The sequence below is a fragment of the Trachemys scripta genome, chromosome 1 (assembly GCF_013100865.1).
Source record: "Trachemys scripta elegans isolate TJP31775 chromosome 1, CAS_Tse_1.0, whole genome shotgun sequence".
Classification (NCBI taxonomy): Eukaryota; Metazoa; Chordata; order Testudines; family Emydidae; genus Trachemys; species Trachemys scripta.
The window spans coordinates 267,055,086-267,072,120 of NC_048298.1; the positions used below are offsets into that span (position 1 = coordinate 267,055,086).

General features: G+C 40.9%; 1 protein-coding gene across 13 annotated transcripts in view; it reads left to right on the forward strand.

The window, feature by feature from the left end:
* Positions 1-17,035, forward strand: part of MYCBP2 (MYC binding protein 2) — a 395,137-nt gene that overhangs the window by 137,344 nt on the left and 240,758 nt on the right. For all 13 annotated transcript variants that reach the window (XM_034758293.1, XM_034758294.1, XM_034758297.1 and 10 more), the window contains 6 exons: positions 100-217; positions 1,342-1,546; positions 1,932-2,085; positions 10,044-10,216; positions 16,262-16,387; positions 16,478-16,605. In XM_034758293.1, coding sequence (XP_034614184.1) covers positions 100-217; positions 1,342-1,546; positions 1,932-2,085; positions 10,044-10,216; positions 16,262-16,387; positions 16,478-16,605 — 904 coding nt within the window. The remainder of the gene's footprint in view (positions 1-99; positions 218-1,341; positions 1,547-1,931; positions 2,086-10,043; positions 10,217-16,261; positions 16,388-16,477; positions 16,606-17,035) is intronic.

Here is a 17,035-nt window from a genome sequence, read left to right on the forward strand (position 1 = left end):
TACTTTGTGATCAGCTGCACAGTTATTAACATTAATATTGCATTTGTTAAATGTTTCATAAAGATGCACTGATATTGGTGTGGTTTTATTTTGACATAGGGGATGTCCCACTCTGGTACAAGCATTACCAGGTCCTAGCACGCAAGTTACTGCGGGAAGCAACCATACAGCCATTCTCTTAATGGATGGACAGGTGTTCACATTTGGCAGTTTCTCTGTAAGGAAACATTTCTTTTTACTTTTGGAAATAGTTTTTTATCTATATATTGTACACTTAGTTACAGTAAATAGTTTTTAGAAAGATTTTTCACAATTGCACACATTTGCATATACCTAACTTATGCCTGTGCATATCAAGTGTTTGTGTGTCTTTATTTTAAATCTGGTTAGAAAAGCATGACTGTGAAAATCTCCCGCTGTTCCTTACTATCTCCCATATCAAATTTACATAGTTTTGACATTAATGCTAATTAGAAAAAAAAAAAAAAAAAACACTTCCCCTCGTAAGCTGTCTGCAAACTAACGTGGTGGGATTTCATGGCATCTGTAGAATATTTCTACATGAGAAGATAATGCATGGAGAAGATGGTTACTGTTCAGAGCACTCCTGGCGCACATCCGAGCTTCTGCTTGGGCTGCAAGGGAGGTTGTGGGAGGAAGCTAGGGAGGCAGTACCTTCTTTTTCCTCACAGCAGTGGTAGGGCTGATTCAAACATGTAAGGTTAAAAATTGTAAGATGTAGCTTAAATTCATAACTTTGCTAGACACTAAAAATCATCGACTGAATAGAGGCACTGGATTTAGGGCTTATTACAACAATCTGCAACCCACTAACAACCTCCCCCCACCCCAGCTGCTTCCTCCCCTCTTCCTTCTCTCCCTGTGACTAGAGAGGTGTTAATAAGCCACATCACTTTGAATGGTCCCTTGAAATATTTAACTACTTATGCTAAACAATCTGTTCAAACCTTGCATTTAGCAGCCATATTTTGAGTTAGTTTCCCAGACCTGAAGAGCTCTCTGTAAACTCAAAAAATTTGTCTCTCTCACTAACTGAAGTTGGTCCAATAAAAGATAATACCTCACCCCAGGAGTGCTGGAAGCTCCCTAAAAGTGTGGGGGGAGGGGTGGGAGAGGGGGCAGTGGTGCCTGAACAGTGGCCCCACCCCCTGCGCCACCCCTTTCCCCGAGGCCACGTGCCACAGTGTGATAGCGTTATGATGTAAACTTTAAATGGGTCATCTTTTTCCAATTTTCCATTTTGTATATTGAAACTGTGCTATTTTATCCATCTGAAACTATTGTTGCTAGTATTTACTAATTACTAAATTCTTGCTTTAGAAGGGACAGCTTGGCAGACCAATTTTGGATATGCCTTACTGGAATGCAAAGCCAGCACCCATGCCTAATATTGGATCTAAATATGGACGCAAAGCTACTTGGATTGGAGCAAGTGGAGATCAAACTTTTCTTCGGATTGATGAAGCTCTCATTAACTCTCATGTTCTAGCCACGTCTGAGATCTTTGCAAGCAGGCATATAATAGGTAAGAGCTCTTCAACAGCATTGTAAATTAGTTCATTTAACATACATTTAGTGAAGGAACTTGAAACATTACAATGCAAGCAGTGGAGGTAGTAAGTAAAAGATGCAAATTGAGTAAACTCTTATCTTATGACACTCCATTTTACTTTTAGCGTATTTATATTGTGTTTGGTACTCTTAATTGATTTACTAATGTAATTTTATTAATACAAATAAAAATCCTCCGAGCTACTCTTAAATTTAATGTTCCAGTGCAGTTAAAAAATCTCATGACATCTATAAGATATTGTACTATGAGTGTACTCTTCCTTACAGTATTATTATTATTACTTCAGAGATGGAGGCTAGCATGTGACAGATGGACTATTTGTCTATTTTTTTTCCAGGTTTGGTCCCTGCTTCTATGTCTGAACCACCTCCGTTTAAATGTCTTCTGATAAATAAAGTAGATGGGAGTTGCAAGACATTTAATGATTCTGAACAGGAGGATCTTCAAGGGTTTGGAGTATGTCTGGATCCTGTTTATGATGTTATTTGGAGGCAAGTGTGGTTTGTAGTCACAGAAAGGGGGCATCAGTATAGAAATTGAATTTATTAGAACAATTTTGGGTAGCATCATCTGCTCACATAGGTTCAACTATCATTTCTCTTACCTATTGTAATAAGGCATCTGTTCAGTCTCCTTTATATCTGTTGCCAGGGCTGTCGCTTTTCCCTGGCTCCAAAGCATGTGTTGTCACGCCCAATCTTTTCAAGGAGGTTTATTTCTTTAAACAGAGGTTATCAAACAAACAGAAAACAGTCTCAACTCAGTCCTTGGCCCCAGGCTTTAGGGTCAGCCCTCCCAGAGGTCTCTAGCATACCTGCTCCTGGCAGCTTCCCAGCCTTAGTCAGCTCTGCTCCCATCCTGGAATAGCAGCCACAGAGCTGCTTCCCTGAGCCTCTTGGCCCCTTGCTCTAGGGACCCACAATAGGAGCTTAACTGCACTCCAGTGTGGCTTTTCCTCCGCAGGGCTTAGCTTCCTCTGTCTGTTCCTCTCCAGGGCTCAACCTCTCTGTCTTTCCTCCCTCCAGCTGCCTACTAGCAGCCCTTTTTCAGCCCAGGTGTAGGCTAGCCCTCTTTAATTAACTGAATTGGACTTACCTGTTCCACTTCAGGGGAATTGGGCTCTATCACAGCAACCAGCTATCCTGTGACAAATTGTATCTCTGTTTTTCTTCTTGGATGGCTTGCTGTCCACTTGAGCTCAACATGGCCTAAACAGAGCTCCTTCTTTTTCCTCCTGAATTCTCTTCACATTATTTGGTCTCCGTTATTTTCAACAACTCCTCCAGGCTCAAAATATTTGGTAATCTTAAATTCCTCCATCTGTTTTCCTTGCATTCTGTCCAAGCCATATTCAGATTTTACACAATACGCTGTGGAAAAAGAAACAGTATCTGAATCTTCTTGCCTTGCCCAACAGTTAAACCACTTGTTCATGTCTTAATCTCTCAATTCAGTTACTTCAGGATCTTCCTTAGCAGTCTCGCTGATCAGAAGGGGGAAGAAGTGGTACTCTTCTAAGCTCTGCCTACTTGAGACTTAAAAATAAGAGGATATTCACAATAGATTATAGTTCTTCCTTCGTGTCCTCTGTATATTCCCACTCATAGAATGCTCCAACCGGTGCAGCCTGAATGGTAAGATTCTACTAGCAGTAGCCATTGGAGTGTCTATGTGCCTCCCTTGGTCCCTCTGCATGCTTCTTCTCCGCCCTCCTTCCCACCACCACCACTCTGGATGTTTTAGGGTTTAAAAGTTGCATGGAATTCCACCACCTCAGTTCCTTCAACCGTGATCAGCTGGAGGGTTACACTGTTGCTGTGTGATCCTTATGGAGTAGTAGCTAGATAGTTTGTATTGGTTAGTTGTTACCGAAGTGCATATAGTTATATATTGTTACTTAGAGGTAGGTAGCTAAAGGATAACATGTTGGATCAGAAGGTTAAGAAGCCTGGATTCAAAAGATGTTTCTCGTGACCGGCAGTATTCCCAGCATCAGATGCACATATCGGAGGCTTGGCATGTTTGGGGGAAGATCATTCTCTCTCTGGATATCCAATTTGCTTAATAAAAACGAGGAGTCCGGTGGCACTTTAAAGACTTACAGATTTATTTGGGCATAAGCTTTTGTGGGTAAAAAACCCACTTCTTCAGATGCGCTTCTTCAGACTTACACGGCTACCCCCTGATACTTGACAATCTGCTTAATGTTTATCACAAGGGCTAAGAGTGCGAGAGTTGAAATAGGCTCCAGTGAGTTTTATTGCAGGAATCACTGACAGTGGCAGCAGATTCTCAGAGAGTGGTTGTAGTTCCAGTCAATTCAGCTGGGAAAAAAATCAGATTCAGCTTCTGTGTCAGATACAGGATCTGACATAGTTAAAGATCCAAAAAAGAAAAGTTTTGGATCAGTGATAAACTCTGTTTCCATAACTGTCCCATTTCAGAAAGTATCGGTTGCAGTACCAAGAAAAAATGTGCAGATTTCCTTGGTGTCAGCCTCAGTACAAAGAACCAATCAGAGAGAGATTTACAAGGACAGAATCTATTTATAGAGCCAGGATCTGACTTAAGATCTCAGCTCAGAGTTGGGAGTTGTCCTTGTACAGATCCGACAATATCACATCTGGAGGACCCTGTCCTTATGGTGAGTTCTAAGGATCCAGTTAAGAGAACTGATGAGCGTTCATTAACTGGCATAATACTGTTAAAGCGGTAGTTCATCATACGGCTCCATCTGTGGCTCCATTGACAGTTGAGCCTGGTACTGCTTCTTAGAACACATCACTTGGGTTGCTGCAAGCAATCAGACTGACTGCTTTTCTGAGAGTCAGCAGCACTGTGCTGCTGCATTCTATTAAAACCCCTTCATGATACCTGAAGAAGAACTTTTCTCTGCTCTCCATTTCAAGGAGGTTATTGTCTCAAGTCCTATCTGAGCCTCGAGTGATTTGGAGCTAGAAGAGAAATACAGATCAGATTAGAACCAGGAAAAAAAAATATAATCAGTTCAGTGCAGGTCTGCTGGATCCGCAAGCACAGAGATATTTCCAGCTTGATCTATCCAGTGGGGTTTTGGCCTGAGTGGCAGATACCTCCTTTAGTAAGATGGTCGCTCTGGCCATTTTGGGCACCTTATTAGGAAGGTGTGAGGACAGACTTTCAGCAAGACTATATCAGGAGAACATTCAGGTTGTTGAATCCAATGGATAAGGACCAGCCAATACAGCTTCCTCAGAAGAAGTCACCTAAGGAAATTGGTAAAATATGAGGACGAGCTGGTAGATTCTGATTCATAATTAAGGGATGTGTCTTCTCCAAATGGAAATGTGGAGGACATCTCAGTATCATCACCATCAGAAGATGCTATAGCCTTTCAAGAGTTAGTATCTTGAATGTCAAAGATGCTAGATATTCCTTCTGTTTTTGTGGAGGAATCATCACATCCTCTCTGATATTTTGGGGTCAGTGGTTAAGTAACTAATCATATTTCCCTTGTTATGAAATATATCAACCACTCAGCTTCTCTCTAAAGTTGATATATCAGTTCCCCGAAGAAGGACTTGCTATGTTTCATACTTACCTGCCTCCTAATTCATTGGTGGTCAAAGTGGCATTTCACAGATCAAAAAGTGCCGAAGCTCACTCTGCTCCATCGGATAAAGAAGGGAAGAGGGTGACTGTATTCAGAAGAAATATGTTTTCTTCAGAGAAAATCAGCATGTGCATATGGACAGCATATGAAGCTGTCATGGCTAGGTACCAATACCATTTCTGGAGCAAAACATCCTTTTCTTAATGTGCTTTTAGAGGACCACCAAAGGTTATCAAATGCTATTTTGACTGAAGGACTGAATGTTGCTAAGCAACAGTTGACAGTGGATTTGAATCCTCAGATATTTCAGCAAGATCAGTAGCTTTGGCTGTCTCACTAAGGAGACACACCTGGTTAAGATTGGTCGGACTCCCTTATGAGACAGAAATGAGGCTTGTGGACCTTCCATTTGAAGGAGAAAGTCTGTTGAGTGTTCAGACTAAAGAGGTACTGGAGAGAATGAAAAATGTAAGATCTGCTAAATCTTTAGGTTTCTTTAAATAGGGAAGAAGTCATATTCTACTTCATTAAACAAGTATCAAAGGCAATATCCACCACCGTTGTCTCCTTCATGTCATTACAGTTACCAGAGAAGGGCATATCATTTTCGTCCAAAACATCATACTTAACAACATCAACATCAATGGAGGAAGAAAGTTTAAACCTTGCAATAATAAAGGGAAAGTTTTGTCATCTTCATCTTCTGCGCTGCCTCTGATGCATCGGATTTGACGTAATGACACGAAGTTTCAAGCCAGCCTGTATGGGCATTGTTTAATCCACAGTTTGGAGACTAGTTGTCCCATTTTTTTTAGCAGTGGGAGTTAATAACATTGGACAAATTGATATTAGAAGCTCTTTTATACAGTTATAAGTTCAGTTCAAAACTTCTCCCCCCAACAAGCCACCCACTTCATATTTGAGCAGAGATCAGTCATCTTGATTTGCTAAAAAAAGGATTTCCAGTCTCTACTATAGTTAGGTGTAGTAGACATAGTTCCATGAGATCAGAGGGAAGAGGTCTGGATTTAAGGAGATTAAACACTTTTTTATATAAAGGAACTTCACTTTTGCATGTTGTCTCTAACACCATCTCTTTCCCTCCAGGATTGTTTTGCAGCTCTGATCTTAAAAGACCCATACTTCCACATTTCTATAAACCATGTCATTGAAACTTTCCTGTGTTTCATTGTTGGAGAGGACCATGTTTCAATACAAGGCCCTCCCTTTTGAGTTATCTGCAGCGCCCAGTGTATTTACAAAATAGCTGTCTGTTGTGACAGTATACCTAAGAAGGCAGGGGATGTATGTATACTTGTACCTAGATGATTTAATAAGTGTCATTCAGGGAAGAGATCTTGTAAATTAAATATGTTCACTATTTGTCAGTCTGTGATTACCAATAAAATGGGAAAAGTCATGTCTAAACCCTATTTAAAGGGTTCTTTGTATAGGAGCCATAGTGGATTCAACTGTGAAGAGTGCTGTTCTCCCAGAGGTGGGAGAGATCAACATAAAAAGTTGTATGTATTTCCTCTGCTGGTTACCAAGACAATTGATTCTTTTCGTCCTTCAGTTGTTGGGTCTGTTGGCGTCAACCACATTAGTGACTCCTTATGCTAGTCTTCAGATGAGGTCTTCAACACTAGTTAGCAAAGAATTATAAATCAGTTTTAGACGATATTGATTGAAAAAATATTAATTCCATATCTCATGTTATCATTTAACGTGGTAGACAGACAATCAAAATGCAATGAAAGATGTACTTTTTCAATCCCTTACATCATCAGTAATACTGATCATGGATACATCTACCCTAGGATGTGTGGAGCCCATCAGAACAGTGAATTGTTGATCAGAGATCATTGTTCATCAAAGGAACTTACACATCAATATTTTAGAACTGATAATAGTCAGAATAGCTCTAACGTATTTTCTACGTCAACTCAAAAACAAAGCAATTCTGTTAGTAACAGACTCTGTGAAATTATGCATCTGAATCTTTGGTCCCTTCGCTTCACTGCGTGGGGAATAGATCTTTAGATGAGCTAGAAGACAGGCTTTCATTAGAAGTACAGAATTTACTGTTTTAGTCTAGAAAAGAATCCACACAGTCTTAAATGGAAGAAGTTTTTCCATATAGTCTTAAATGGAAGAGGTTTTTATTGTGGATTTCCATGTATAACATGGATCCTTATATGGCAACAATTAATTATGTATTAGAATATTTATTGTATTTAAAACATTCTTTTATCTTCAGTTAAGGTTCATATCTCAGCCATATCAGCATAGCATGTACCTGTAGAGGGAAAATCAGTTTTTGCTAATGAGATACAGTTAAGAGGTTTTTAAAAAGCCTTAATAATTTGTATCCTTCAATACAAACTCCTGTGTTCTCTTGGAATCTGAAAGTATTACAACACAATTAATGGGACCTCCCTTTGAACCTGTTCTTTATTTCATTTGTCTGTAAAAAAAAAAAATAGTGTTTTTGATAGCAATCACTTCTGCAACATGCATAAGTGAATTACATGCATTAATGACTGATCCACCATTCACTATTTTTCATGAGGATAAAGTGGTTCTTTGTGCTCATTCCAAGTTTTTACCAAAAAAATTCTGATTTTTCACATAAATCAATCTCTAATTTTACCAGTCATCTTTCACAAACCCCGTACTCATGATGGCGATGCTAAATTACATGTGTTGTATGTGAAGAATGTTGTCTTTTTATTTAGGCAGGACTACAACATTTAGACAGTCTTCCAAGATGTTCAGAGCTTGTGGACCAAAAAACAAGGGAAAAGCTGTTTATATACAAAATCTCTCTAGATGGGTTAGATTTGGTATTTATGAAGCATATAAATTGAAGGTATTATCCATTTCTCAAGGCAGCAGAACTCATTCAGCTAAATCAAAGGCAGCTTGCATGGCTTTCTCTAGATACAGTTCTCTGGTGAAGATATGTACAGTAGCAACCCAGAGTTGTGTTCACACTTTTACTAATCATTGTTCTTTAGACTTGGAATCTAGATCTGGTGCAAAGTTTGTCAAGGCAGTCATGCACTCCTTGTTTAACTAGAATGCCAGGTCCCACCCTCTTGGGTCAGGGTACTTGTTAATCCATCCCATGAGTAGGAATATGCAGAGGACATTCAAAGGAAGAAATGAAGTTTACTTACCTGTAACTGAGATTCTTCAAGATGAACTCTGGATAGTCACACTCCCCATCCACCTTTCCCCACTACCTCAGAGTCCTACTTACCAGAGGGCTGGGGGTTGCAGTTGAATGAACTGAGATGGTGGGTCATCACACTCCTTTTAAACTCTTGCCCTAGAACTCGAGAATTCAGTAGGGGTAGGGAGGAGAGTGCAAAGGAGCTGCATGGATGCTTCATCAGCTATTGCTGGTAGAATTTTACCATTTGGGCTGCATCAGTCAAAGGTTCAGAGCATCCCATGAGTGTGAATATGCAGAGTCCATATTGAAGAACCTCGGTTACAGGTAACTAACGTTCATATATTCAAAATATGATCGTGTGTGCTCTGATGGGCTCTTCAGGATTGAGTTCCCTTCATCAGAGTTCAGATACACCTATGAGTAGAGATTAGTTAAGGCAATAGTTATATGCTTAAGGCTCTGTGATGACATCAGAATCTCAGCTTTCATTTAGAGAGAAGTTTCTAGCCATCGTGATTGTGAAGAAAATCTTGAAAATGAGTCAAGTAGAAGTGTTGCATAAATTTCTGCCTGAGTCAAAAAGTCTATAGGAAGGACAAGCAGTAGCAGCTATAGAGCTAGGGAGGAAGCCAGTTAGCCCACGTTTGTTTAGAAGGGATGCAGTCTGATTAGGGGGCAGGGCTTGAATGGCCATCTGGGTTCTGCAGGATTGGATCCTTTTCACAGGGGCTTAGATGCCCTGCTCAAATCTATGGGATCTGTTTAGATGACCTGCTTGGATCTATGGGATCTGCTTCCCCTTCATGTGGCTTTTATATGCTCTCAGGGCTTTGTTTGTTTCCACCTACCCTTCTATCTTCATGAATCAGATGGAGAGGAAAGATGCTGTAGGTCTTCAAAATATTATTGTTCTTTCCTTTGATGAGCAGTGAAATAATTTGTGTCAATTTTAACTATCATCATTGGTATACCATTGATAACAAATACTTTTTAACTCATTTCATTCCCTTTCTCCATCTTATTCCATGCTGCCCCTGCACATAGAAGGTTCTTCCAATCCATTGCTAAGTTACTGTGTTCATATCATTCTCCCTTAAAAAAACCTCTTCATATGGGTTATCCACAAGAAGGTACTGTCTGTTGAAAAAAACAAGCGAAAATATATTGGACCCCTCAACCCCAAGATTTACATGCGTCAAAACTGAGTAACCTTATGACTTTCAATTTAAAGCCTTGTTATTTTTTGCCTCATCCCCTATTGTTTGGTACTGTCACTTGTTGTATTACATCTATAATTAGATTTTAAGCTCCTGAAATCAGCAACCATTTTAATGTCTCTTGTTAGCTCTGAGACATGCTTAGAACATTTTCTGGATGTTCTGAAATTTAAATAATCTAATATGTTAGTTTGAATTTAAGGTTATTAAGAATGTTTTGGGCTATTGTTACATTTTTGTAATAAATAGTGGTTATCTCGCATAACATATTTCATTGGTACAGTGGATTGCAATCCTAACATTCCCTACTAGTTAGAACTATCATTAAGTAGTTTTCAGTAGATATTAAAATAGTTTAGAAAGTTTAGATATTAAAATAGGTTCAGTTAATTTTTTATTGTTAAATTTAATTTTTTCACTACATTGAAATCTTTTTTTTACTTTGTGTTTTTGGGTCAGGTTTCGACCAAATACTAGAGAACTGTGGAGTTACAATGCCGTTGTTGCCGATTCCAGGCTTCCCTCAGCTCCAGACATGCAATCCCGATGTAGTATTCTAAGCCCGGAACTTGCTCTTCCGACAGGATCCAAAGCTCTAACCACCAGGTCTCATGCAGCTTTGCACATTCTAGGTATAAATTTATGGTTGATGAATCAAAAAGCTGAAAAGTAATAGTAAATACACTCTGCTGTGTATGTGTTTGTGTTGTCTTTGAGTAGTGTCCCCATGGGTGCTCCATTTAAGGTGTGTTTACACCCCATACTCCTGAGATCAGAGATTTTTTTGTAATAGTGCTTGTTTGACTTGCATATATGCCCTACACATCCTCATGCCCTCCACAAAGGCTATATAGGGCTGCACGGTAGAACTGCTCTCTGTTCCTCCTCATCCACCTCAGCCTGAGACAGAGTATTAGTGTGCCTTTCTATTCAAAAATAGTCTATTAGCCTCTCTGTTTCTCATTTCTATTTACTTTGTTTCAGAGGAATTGGTCTCAAAAGTTCTGGTCTGGGTTTAAGGGCAGGGGTAAGAAGAATCATGAGAAAAGACTTAGACTCTTAACAATGGAGCATTCTCCCTATCCAGCTTCAGATCCAGGCCAGGATGCCATCTGCTCACCTCAGACATCGGCCTGGGAGTTAACATAGTGCCCCTTTGACTTCAGCACATTCACTTGGATCTGTTGGAGGTAAATCCTCAGAAGACCTAAAAAAAAAAGAGCCCATTCTCCTCAGGAGCCTACTCTGAAGTCTGTGTCCTCCAACTAAGACTGTTTCAGAGACCTCACGTCCTGCTAAAGCCACTCTGTATGATAAAGGTCAACAATATCTTAATTGATTTGGCTGCAAGATCTACTCATCCACAACACTTTAGTTTAGATTAGCAAACTGTCAGGCTGTCATGGTTATACACAACCACTCAAATTACACCAATTTTTCCACCTTTATTGAACATTTTGGGCCCCACACTACAAGAAGGATGTGGAAAAATTGGAAAGAGTCCAGCGGAGAGCAACAAAAATGATTAGGGGTCTGGAGCACATGACTTATGAGGAGAGGCTGAGGGAACTGGGATTGTTTAGTCTCCAGAAGAGAAGAATGAGGGGGGATTTGATAGCAGCCTTCAACTACCTGAAGGGGGGTTCCAAAGAGGATGGAGCTCGGCTGTTCTCAGTGGTGGCAGATGACAGAACAAGGAGCAATGGTCTCAAGTTGCAGTGGGGGAGGTCTAGGTTGGATATTAGGAAACACTATTTCACTAGGAGGGTGGTGAGGCACTGGAATGCGTTACCTAGGGAGGTGGTGGAGTCTCCTTCCTTGGAGGTTTTTAAGGCGCGGCTTGACAAAGCCCTGGCTGGGATGATTTAGTTGGGAATTGGTCCTGCTTTGAGCAGGGGTTGGACTAGATGTCCTCTTGAGGTCCCTTCCAACCCTGATATTCTATGATTCTGTGATTACCAACTGAACAGAGTGAGCTGTCTTAGGCTACAATTAGGGGCAACTGTTAGCCAGAACGTCTTTTCAGGTCTCATTGGGATTCCGCAGACACTGCTGCTTAGTCTGTTGCTGCAGCAGTGGTCATATGCACAGCATCCTGGCTTCAGATTTTGGAATTTCCAAGGGAGGTCCAAAACATTGTTGAGGACTTTCCCTTTGATGGTTTCAAACTTTTTGTGGAATCCAAAGGTAAATACTTGCATACCCTAAAGCAGGGGTCGGCTACCTTCGGCACGCAGCCCATTGGGGTAATCCAGTGGTGAGCCACGAGACATTTTGTTTACGTTGACCGTCCACAGGCACGTCCCCCTGCAGCTCCCAGTGGCTGCAGTTCACCATTCCAGGCCAATGGGAGCTGCAGGAAGCAGCGGCCAGCACATCCCTGTGGCCCACCAATGGATTATCCTGATGGGCCGCGTGACGAAGGTTGCCAACCCCTGCCCTAAAGCATTCTAGAGCCACCTTGAGATCTCTTGGGATTTACACACTTGTGTACAAAATAAGGTTTAGTAAATCCCAGACGGCACAGAGATCCTGCCTCACATAATTTTCAACTTTTCAGAGACCTTATGAAGCACTCAAAAAGAAACTATGATATCCGAGGAAGAGACTGTTTTAGTGTCTACCACTTAGGTCCCATCAACATCTAAGCGACAGTTATGACAAGTTGGTTGTGGTCCTTAAACAATCCCATAGAACTGAGCTACATGTGCACCATTCTTCCTCCTTTTTTGGAGACCACGTCTCTCGTTTTCAGTTTGCATGGGAGTAGATTACATCAGACAAATGGGTGTAGGAGGTTACAACATTGGGGTATTCCATTTGTTTTTACCTCCTTTTCCTCTTACTCACGCCTCTTCAGGGATCCCTCCCATGAGCCTTTCTTAAGGCAAAAAGTCGATTTCCCTTCTGTGCATATAGGAGCTGTAAAAATGTTCAAGCTCAGCACAGTGGGAAGGGCTTCTACTTCAGCTATTTCCTGGCCCTGAAAAAGAATGGAGATCAATTTTAGATCTAAGACTCCTAAACAATCCCCAAAATTCAGGATGTTGATTGTTGCAGCAATAATTCTATCCTTGGAACCGGGGGGTTGGTTTTCGGCTCTTGACCTTCAGGACACCTATTTCCATATGTGATTCCTCCAATTTGCAAGCAATTCCTTTGGTTTCTGATAGGTCAGGATCACTGCTAGTATTGAGTGCTCCCATTCAGCCTCTTTTCTGCCCCAAGGATGTTTTCGAAGGTGTTAGCAGTGGTCACAGAATTATACCCAGGGATTGGAGATAAGCTATTTCCTTATCTTGATGACTGGCTATACAAGGGCCAATCTTATAACAAGGTTTGCTATTCTTATCGCAAAGAGTGGTCTCTGTTCCACAAGCTAGGGTTGCAGCTCAGCATTGAGAAATTTACTTGGACTGCAGTACAACAAATAGGGGCCTCCTTAGACACACTATCAGCCAGGCCGTACCTTTCTGCAGTCAGATTCCTGGTGTTAATAGGTCTAATCTCAAAGATTCAAACCAACCCACACACATCACATCACAAAGAAATTGTCTGCAATTGCTCGGATACATGGCAGCATGTACCTTTTTGATGCTTTGTGGTAGGCTACACTTTGATGTGTCAGAATTGTTTCCACAACTCAATTTGTGGAAAGTCTCAGTCAGGGACTGTGCAGGAGTTCCTTTCGTTCAAACTCCTCCTTCCATCACCATAATGACAGATGCATCACTGATAGATTGTGAAGCACATCTGGGGCCAGTACCACTCAGGACAAATTTTCAACCCAAGAGGCACTCTTGCACATCGACCTCCACAAGTTGAGGCAGTCAGGAATGCCTCTGTCTGTTTCCTAACTTTAATCAGAAACAAGTCCATAAGGATCTTGACAGACAACATAGCCTGCATTTTCTATATCAATTGATAGGGAGGGGCCTGATTGCCTTCTCTTTGTGCTGAAGCAATAAAACTCTGGAACTGTGCTTAGGCAACTGCATCCTAGACTCTGCTTCTTCTTTGAGTAGTGTCCCTATAGGTACTCCACTGTAGTTATGTTTGCGTCCCTGCGCTGCAGATCAGAGAACTTCGGTAGCACTGTCCACTAGGCCCGCACATGCGCTGTCTTGCCTTGTGCCCCACCACAAGGCTAGTCAGTGTGCAGGGATTTTATTTATTTCCATCCTTCTTTTTGGGGGCCATTCCTTCCCCAATGGCCTGTGCTCAGTTCTCTGGGCATCAATAAGTGCCTCTTCTGCAACAAGGGTATCTCATCAGACATGCATTCACAGTGCATTCGTTGTCTTGGGGAAGGACACATTCCTCAAAAGTGCATTTTCTGTCGGTTGCTTTCTGTCTGGTCTCCCAAGGACAGAGAACTGAGAAAGAGGATTATATCCATGAAGGCAGCTCTCAGACCACCTCTGGACCTGCGCCAAGAGTTTCCACACAGACATGAGTCTTCCCCATATCCCTCAACATCCAAGGTGGTCTGGGAAACGCCTTGAAACCCCATCCTGGATTCAGCCTCAGACTTGAGGAAACAGGCAGCTAATTCCTTTGTGAATGAGGATTGCATTATAGCCAAGCATGTCCTTAAAGTGGCCTGTGATGTGTCTAATATAAACATCAGTTCTGTGGCTACAGGAGTGCTTTGAGGCAGCACTAGTGGCTCTGTTCCTCAGGGTGTACTTTAGAAGTCTAAGGGAGAATTGAGGCCTTATCTGTAGACCAGGACCTCTTCAGTGGTGCAGCTAACAAGGTTCTAGAGAAAATGAAGTCCACTAGCGTTACTGTTAGATCTTGATGTCTTTCTTAGCCCTTGACCTTTTTCAGGGACCCCTACTATCCTTACCCAATTTCATGTTCCACACATGGGACAGTCTTAATTTGGCAGTGATTCTCTTCACAGAGAAGATTCCAATCCCTTTCAAGACCCACTTATCAGAAGAGGCCTTAGCAGCAATAAAGGAGCAAGCATCCTCAACAATCCTCAACCCAGACCACTTCATCTGTTTGTAAGAAGTGGATTTGATGGTGCACCCAATAGACACATTCATTTATTTTCCTCATCTAATTCCATTCTGTTCCCTCCTTTCAATCCTCATTTATCCTTCTTTTATACCTCCTGATGTGTGATTATTTCCAGTTGCTGGATCTGGGAGACTGTCCTTGACACACATTCCATCCAATTTGGCACCAGGCCTACTTACAACTCTCCTCTCATCCCTCTTCAGAAACGCTTCTTATGAGAAGGTCCTCCTGGAAGAATTTGACTTGCTCCTGTCAAAGGTACCATAGAATAAGTCCTACTAGAACACCAAGAACAGGGATTTTACACCTGTTTTCTCATCTGCAAGTAGAAAGTCCGAGACCCAGTCTATACCTGAGGAACAAATAAGATAATAATCAAGAACTTGAAGTTTAGGATGACCACTTTAGGGGATCTCCATTCCTTCATTGCTGTAAGATGACTGGTTTGCAGCTCTAAATTTGAAGGATTCATACTTTTACATACATTTTGTTTCTTTGTGAAGTAGAAGAATACAAGACCAGTAGAAGTGGTTTCTAAAACTAGATATGTAGTGACAGCTTTCACTGATTGGCCATGCAAAGATAGACCTCTTTGTGGCAAGAGAATAACCGACTCCTTTATATTGCACCAGATTGAGAGGGAAAATATTTTCACAGTTTGCCACATGGCCACATCAACAACACTATTTAAAACTCCTACAGCTGTTCAAGGAGAAACCCCTTACCTGCTTCCTCTTTCCCAATAAAATGGAGGTCAGTTGCAGAATCTAAATCTGACCATTTGGAGGATAATTTCCTAATCTGTATAGACTCTTTCATTCGTACAGAGTGCTGATAATTCTCCTTCACTCAATGAAGGTATCTACCTTGAAGTGTTATAGACAAAAATGGACATTTTACACCTGAGAGACCTGCGTGGAGAGGTGGGAGGCTCTCTGCCATGGAGCAAGGAACTTGACAGCCCCCAGAGACAAGACTCCAGCCATGGAGCTGTTGACCCTGTAATATTTCACTTTAGCACATCAGCATGTTCCTACAGAACTTAATTTTGCCAGAAAAATTCTGACCAGCTCTATTTCTAAGCAAAGACTCTCTCAAATGGATTAAAAAGTGCATAGAGCTATACTTAACTTCAGCTAGGATGCCTGTTCCTACAGCTAATCTGTTTTCTATATGTAGTTTCTCCATCCTGATCTTACTGTTGAGTCTTGACCCATTTGATAAGAATATGTAGAGACTGATAGTCAGGTGAGAAACTTCTGCTTTAGCTCTTCATTTCACTTATGTATGTAAAGCATACCTGACACCAAAGGAGGAATGTTTATGTAAGGCTGTTGTTGAGAGGTTGTATGCCATTGTCCACATAACACGTTTAGTCAAATATTTCTTAGTTTATTGAGAGCAAATTCTTAGTAAAAAGATTTGTCTTCAGTGGTAAGGCTATATATTTTACCACAGTGACTTCTTTGAGCATAATTGGAGGCAAAGTACTATTCTTCTGCTACAGTATGTTTATGTAAGTGAGGGGAAAGATAATAGTGCTGCTGATAACTTTTTTCTTTAGGAGCATTCCGCTTTTTATCAGAGTTCCACCAATTGTGGTTTCCACTTACAGAAATTGAATATTTCTTTTTATTTTCTTTCAGGTTGTCTTGATACATTGGCTGCTATGCAGGACTTAAAAATGGGTGTAGCAAATACAGAGGAGGAGACTCAAGCAGTAATGAAAGTTTATTCCAAGGAAGATTATAGTGTGGTTAACAGATTTGAAAGTATGTACTCAGTATAATCTTGCTGCACAAACAGACTTTCATTACACAAATCTGGTTCTATATAGATCTGTAATTATTTGTTCCTTGTAGGTCATGGAGGAGGTTGGGGTTATTCAGCCCATTCAGTGGAAGCTATCCGCTTCTATGCCGATACTGACATTTTACTTGGTGGTCTTGGCCTTTTTGGAGGTAGGGGTGAATACACTGCTAAAATAAAGGTAAGAGATGATCTCTTTCAAAACATACTGTTTTAAGATCACGGGTTTAGAAATGTAATTTAGAATTGATAAGGTTTTTTAATGATTATACTAAAGGGGTGGAAGGAGCCATGCTGTACAATTGTAAAAGCTGTCCATCAAAAAATAAACAAAAAACCCCACAGAAGAATATGAATCAGGCTCCTCACTGAGGCAATATTGATTCAGTGCCCCATGATGATGGTAGTATGGGGGAGATATAAAACTGGGAGTTCGCCACTCATCTTTAAAATCCTATGCAACTTTTTCAAGAACAGGGGTATTGGCACTAAGGTCCTGGCCAAATTTAAATTAAATGCTTTACCACTTGTCCTAAATTTCTAAGTAGCATTTCTGTTAACTTTTGGAGCTCTTCATTTATGGTGGGTGAAGTGATTAGAAACTTTGTTCA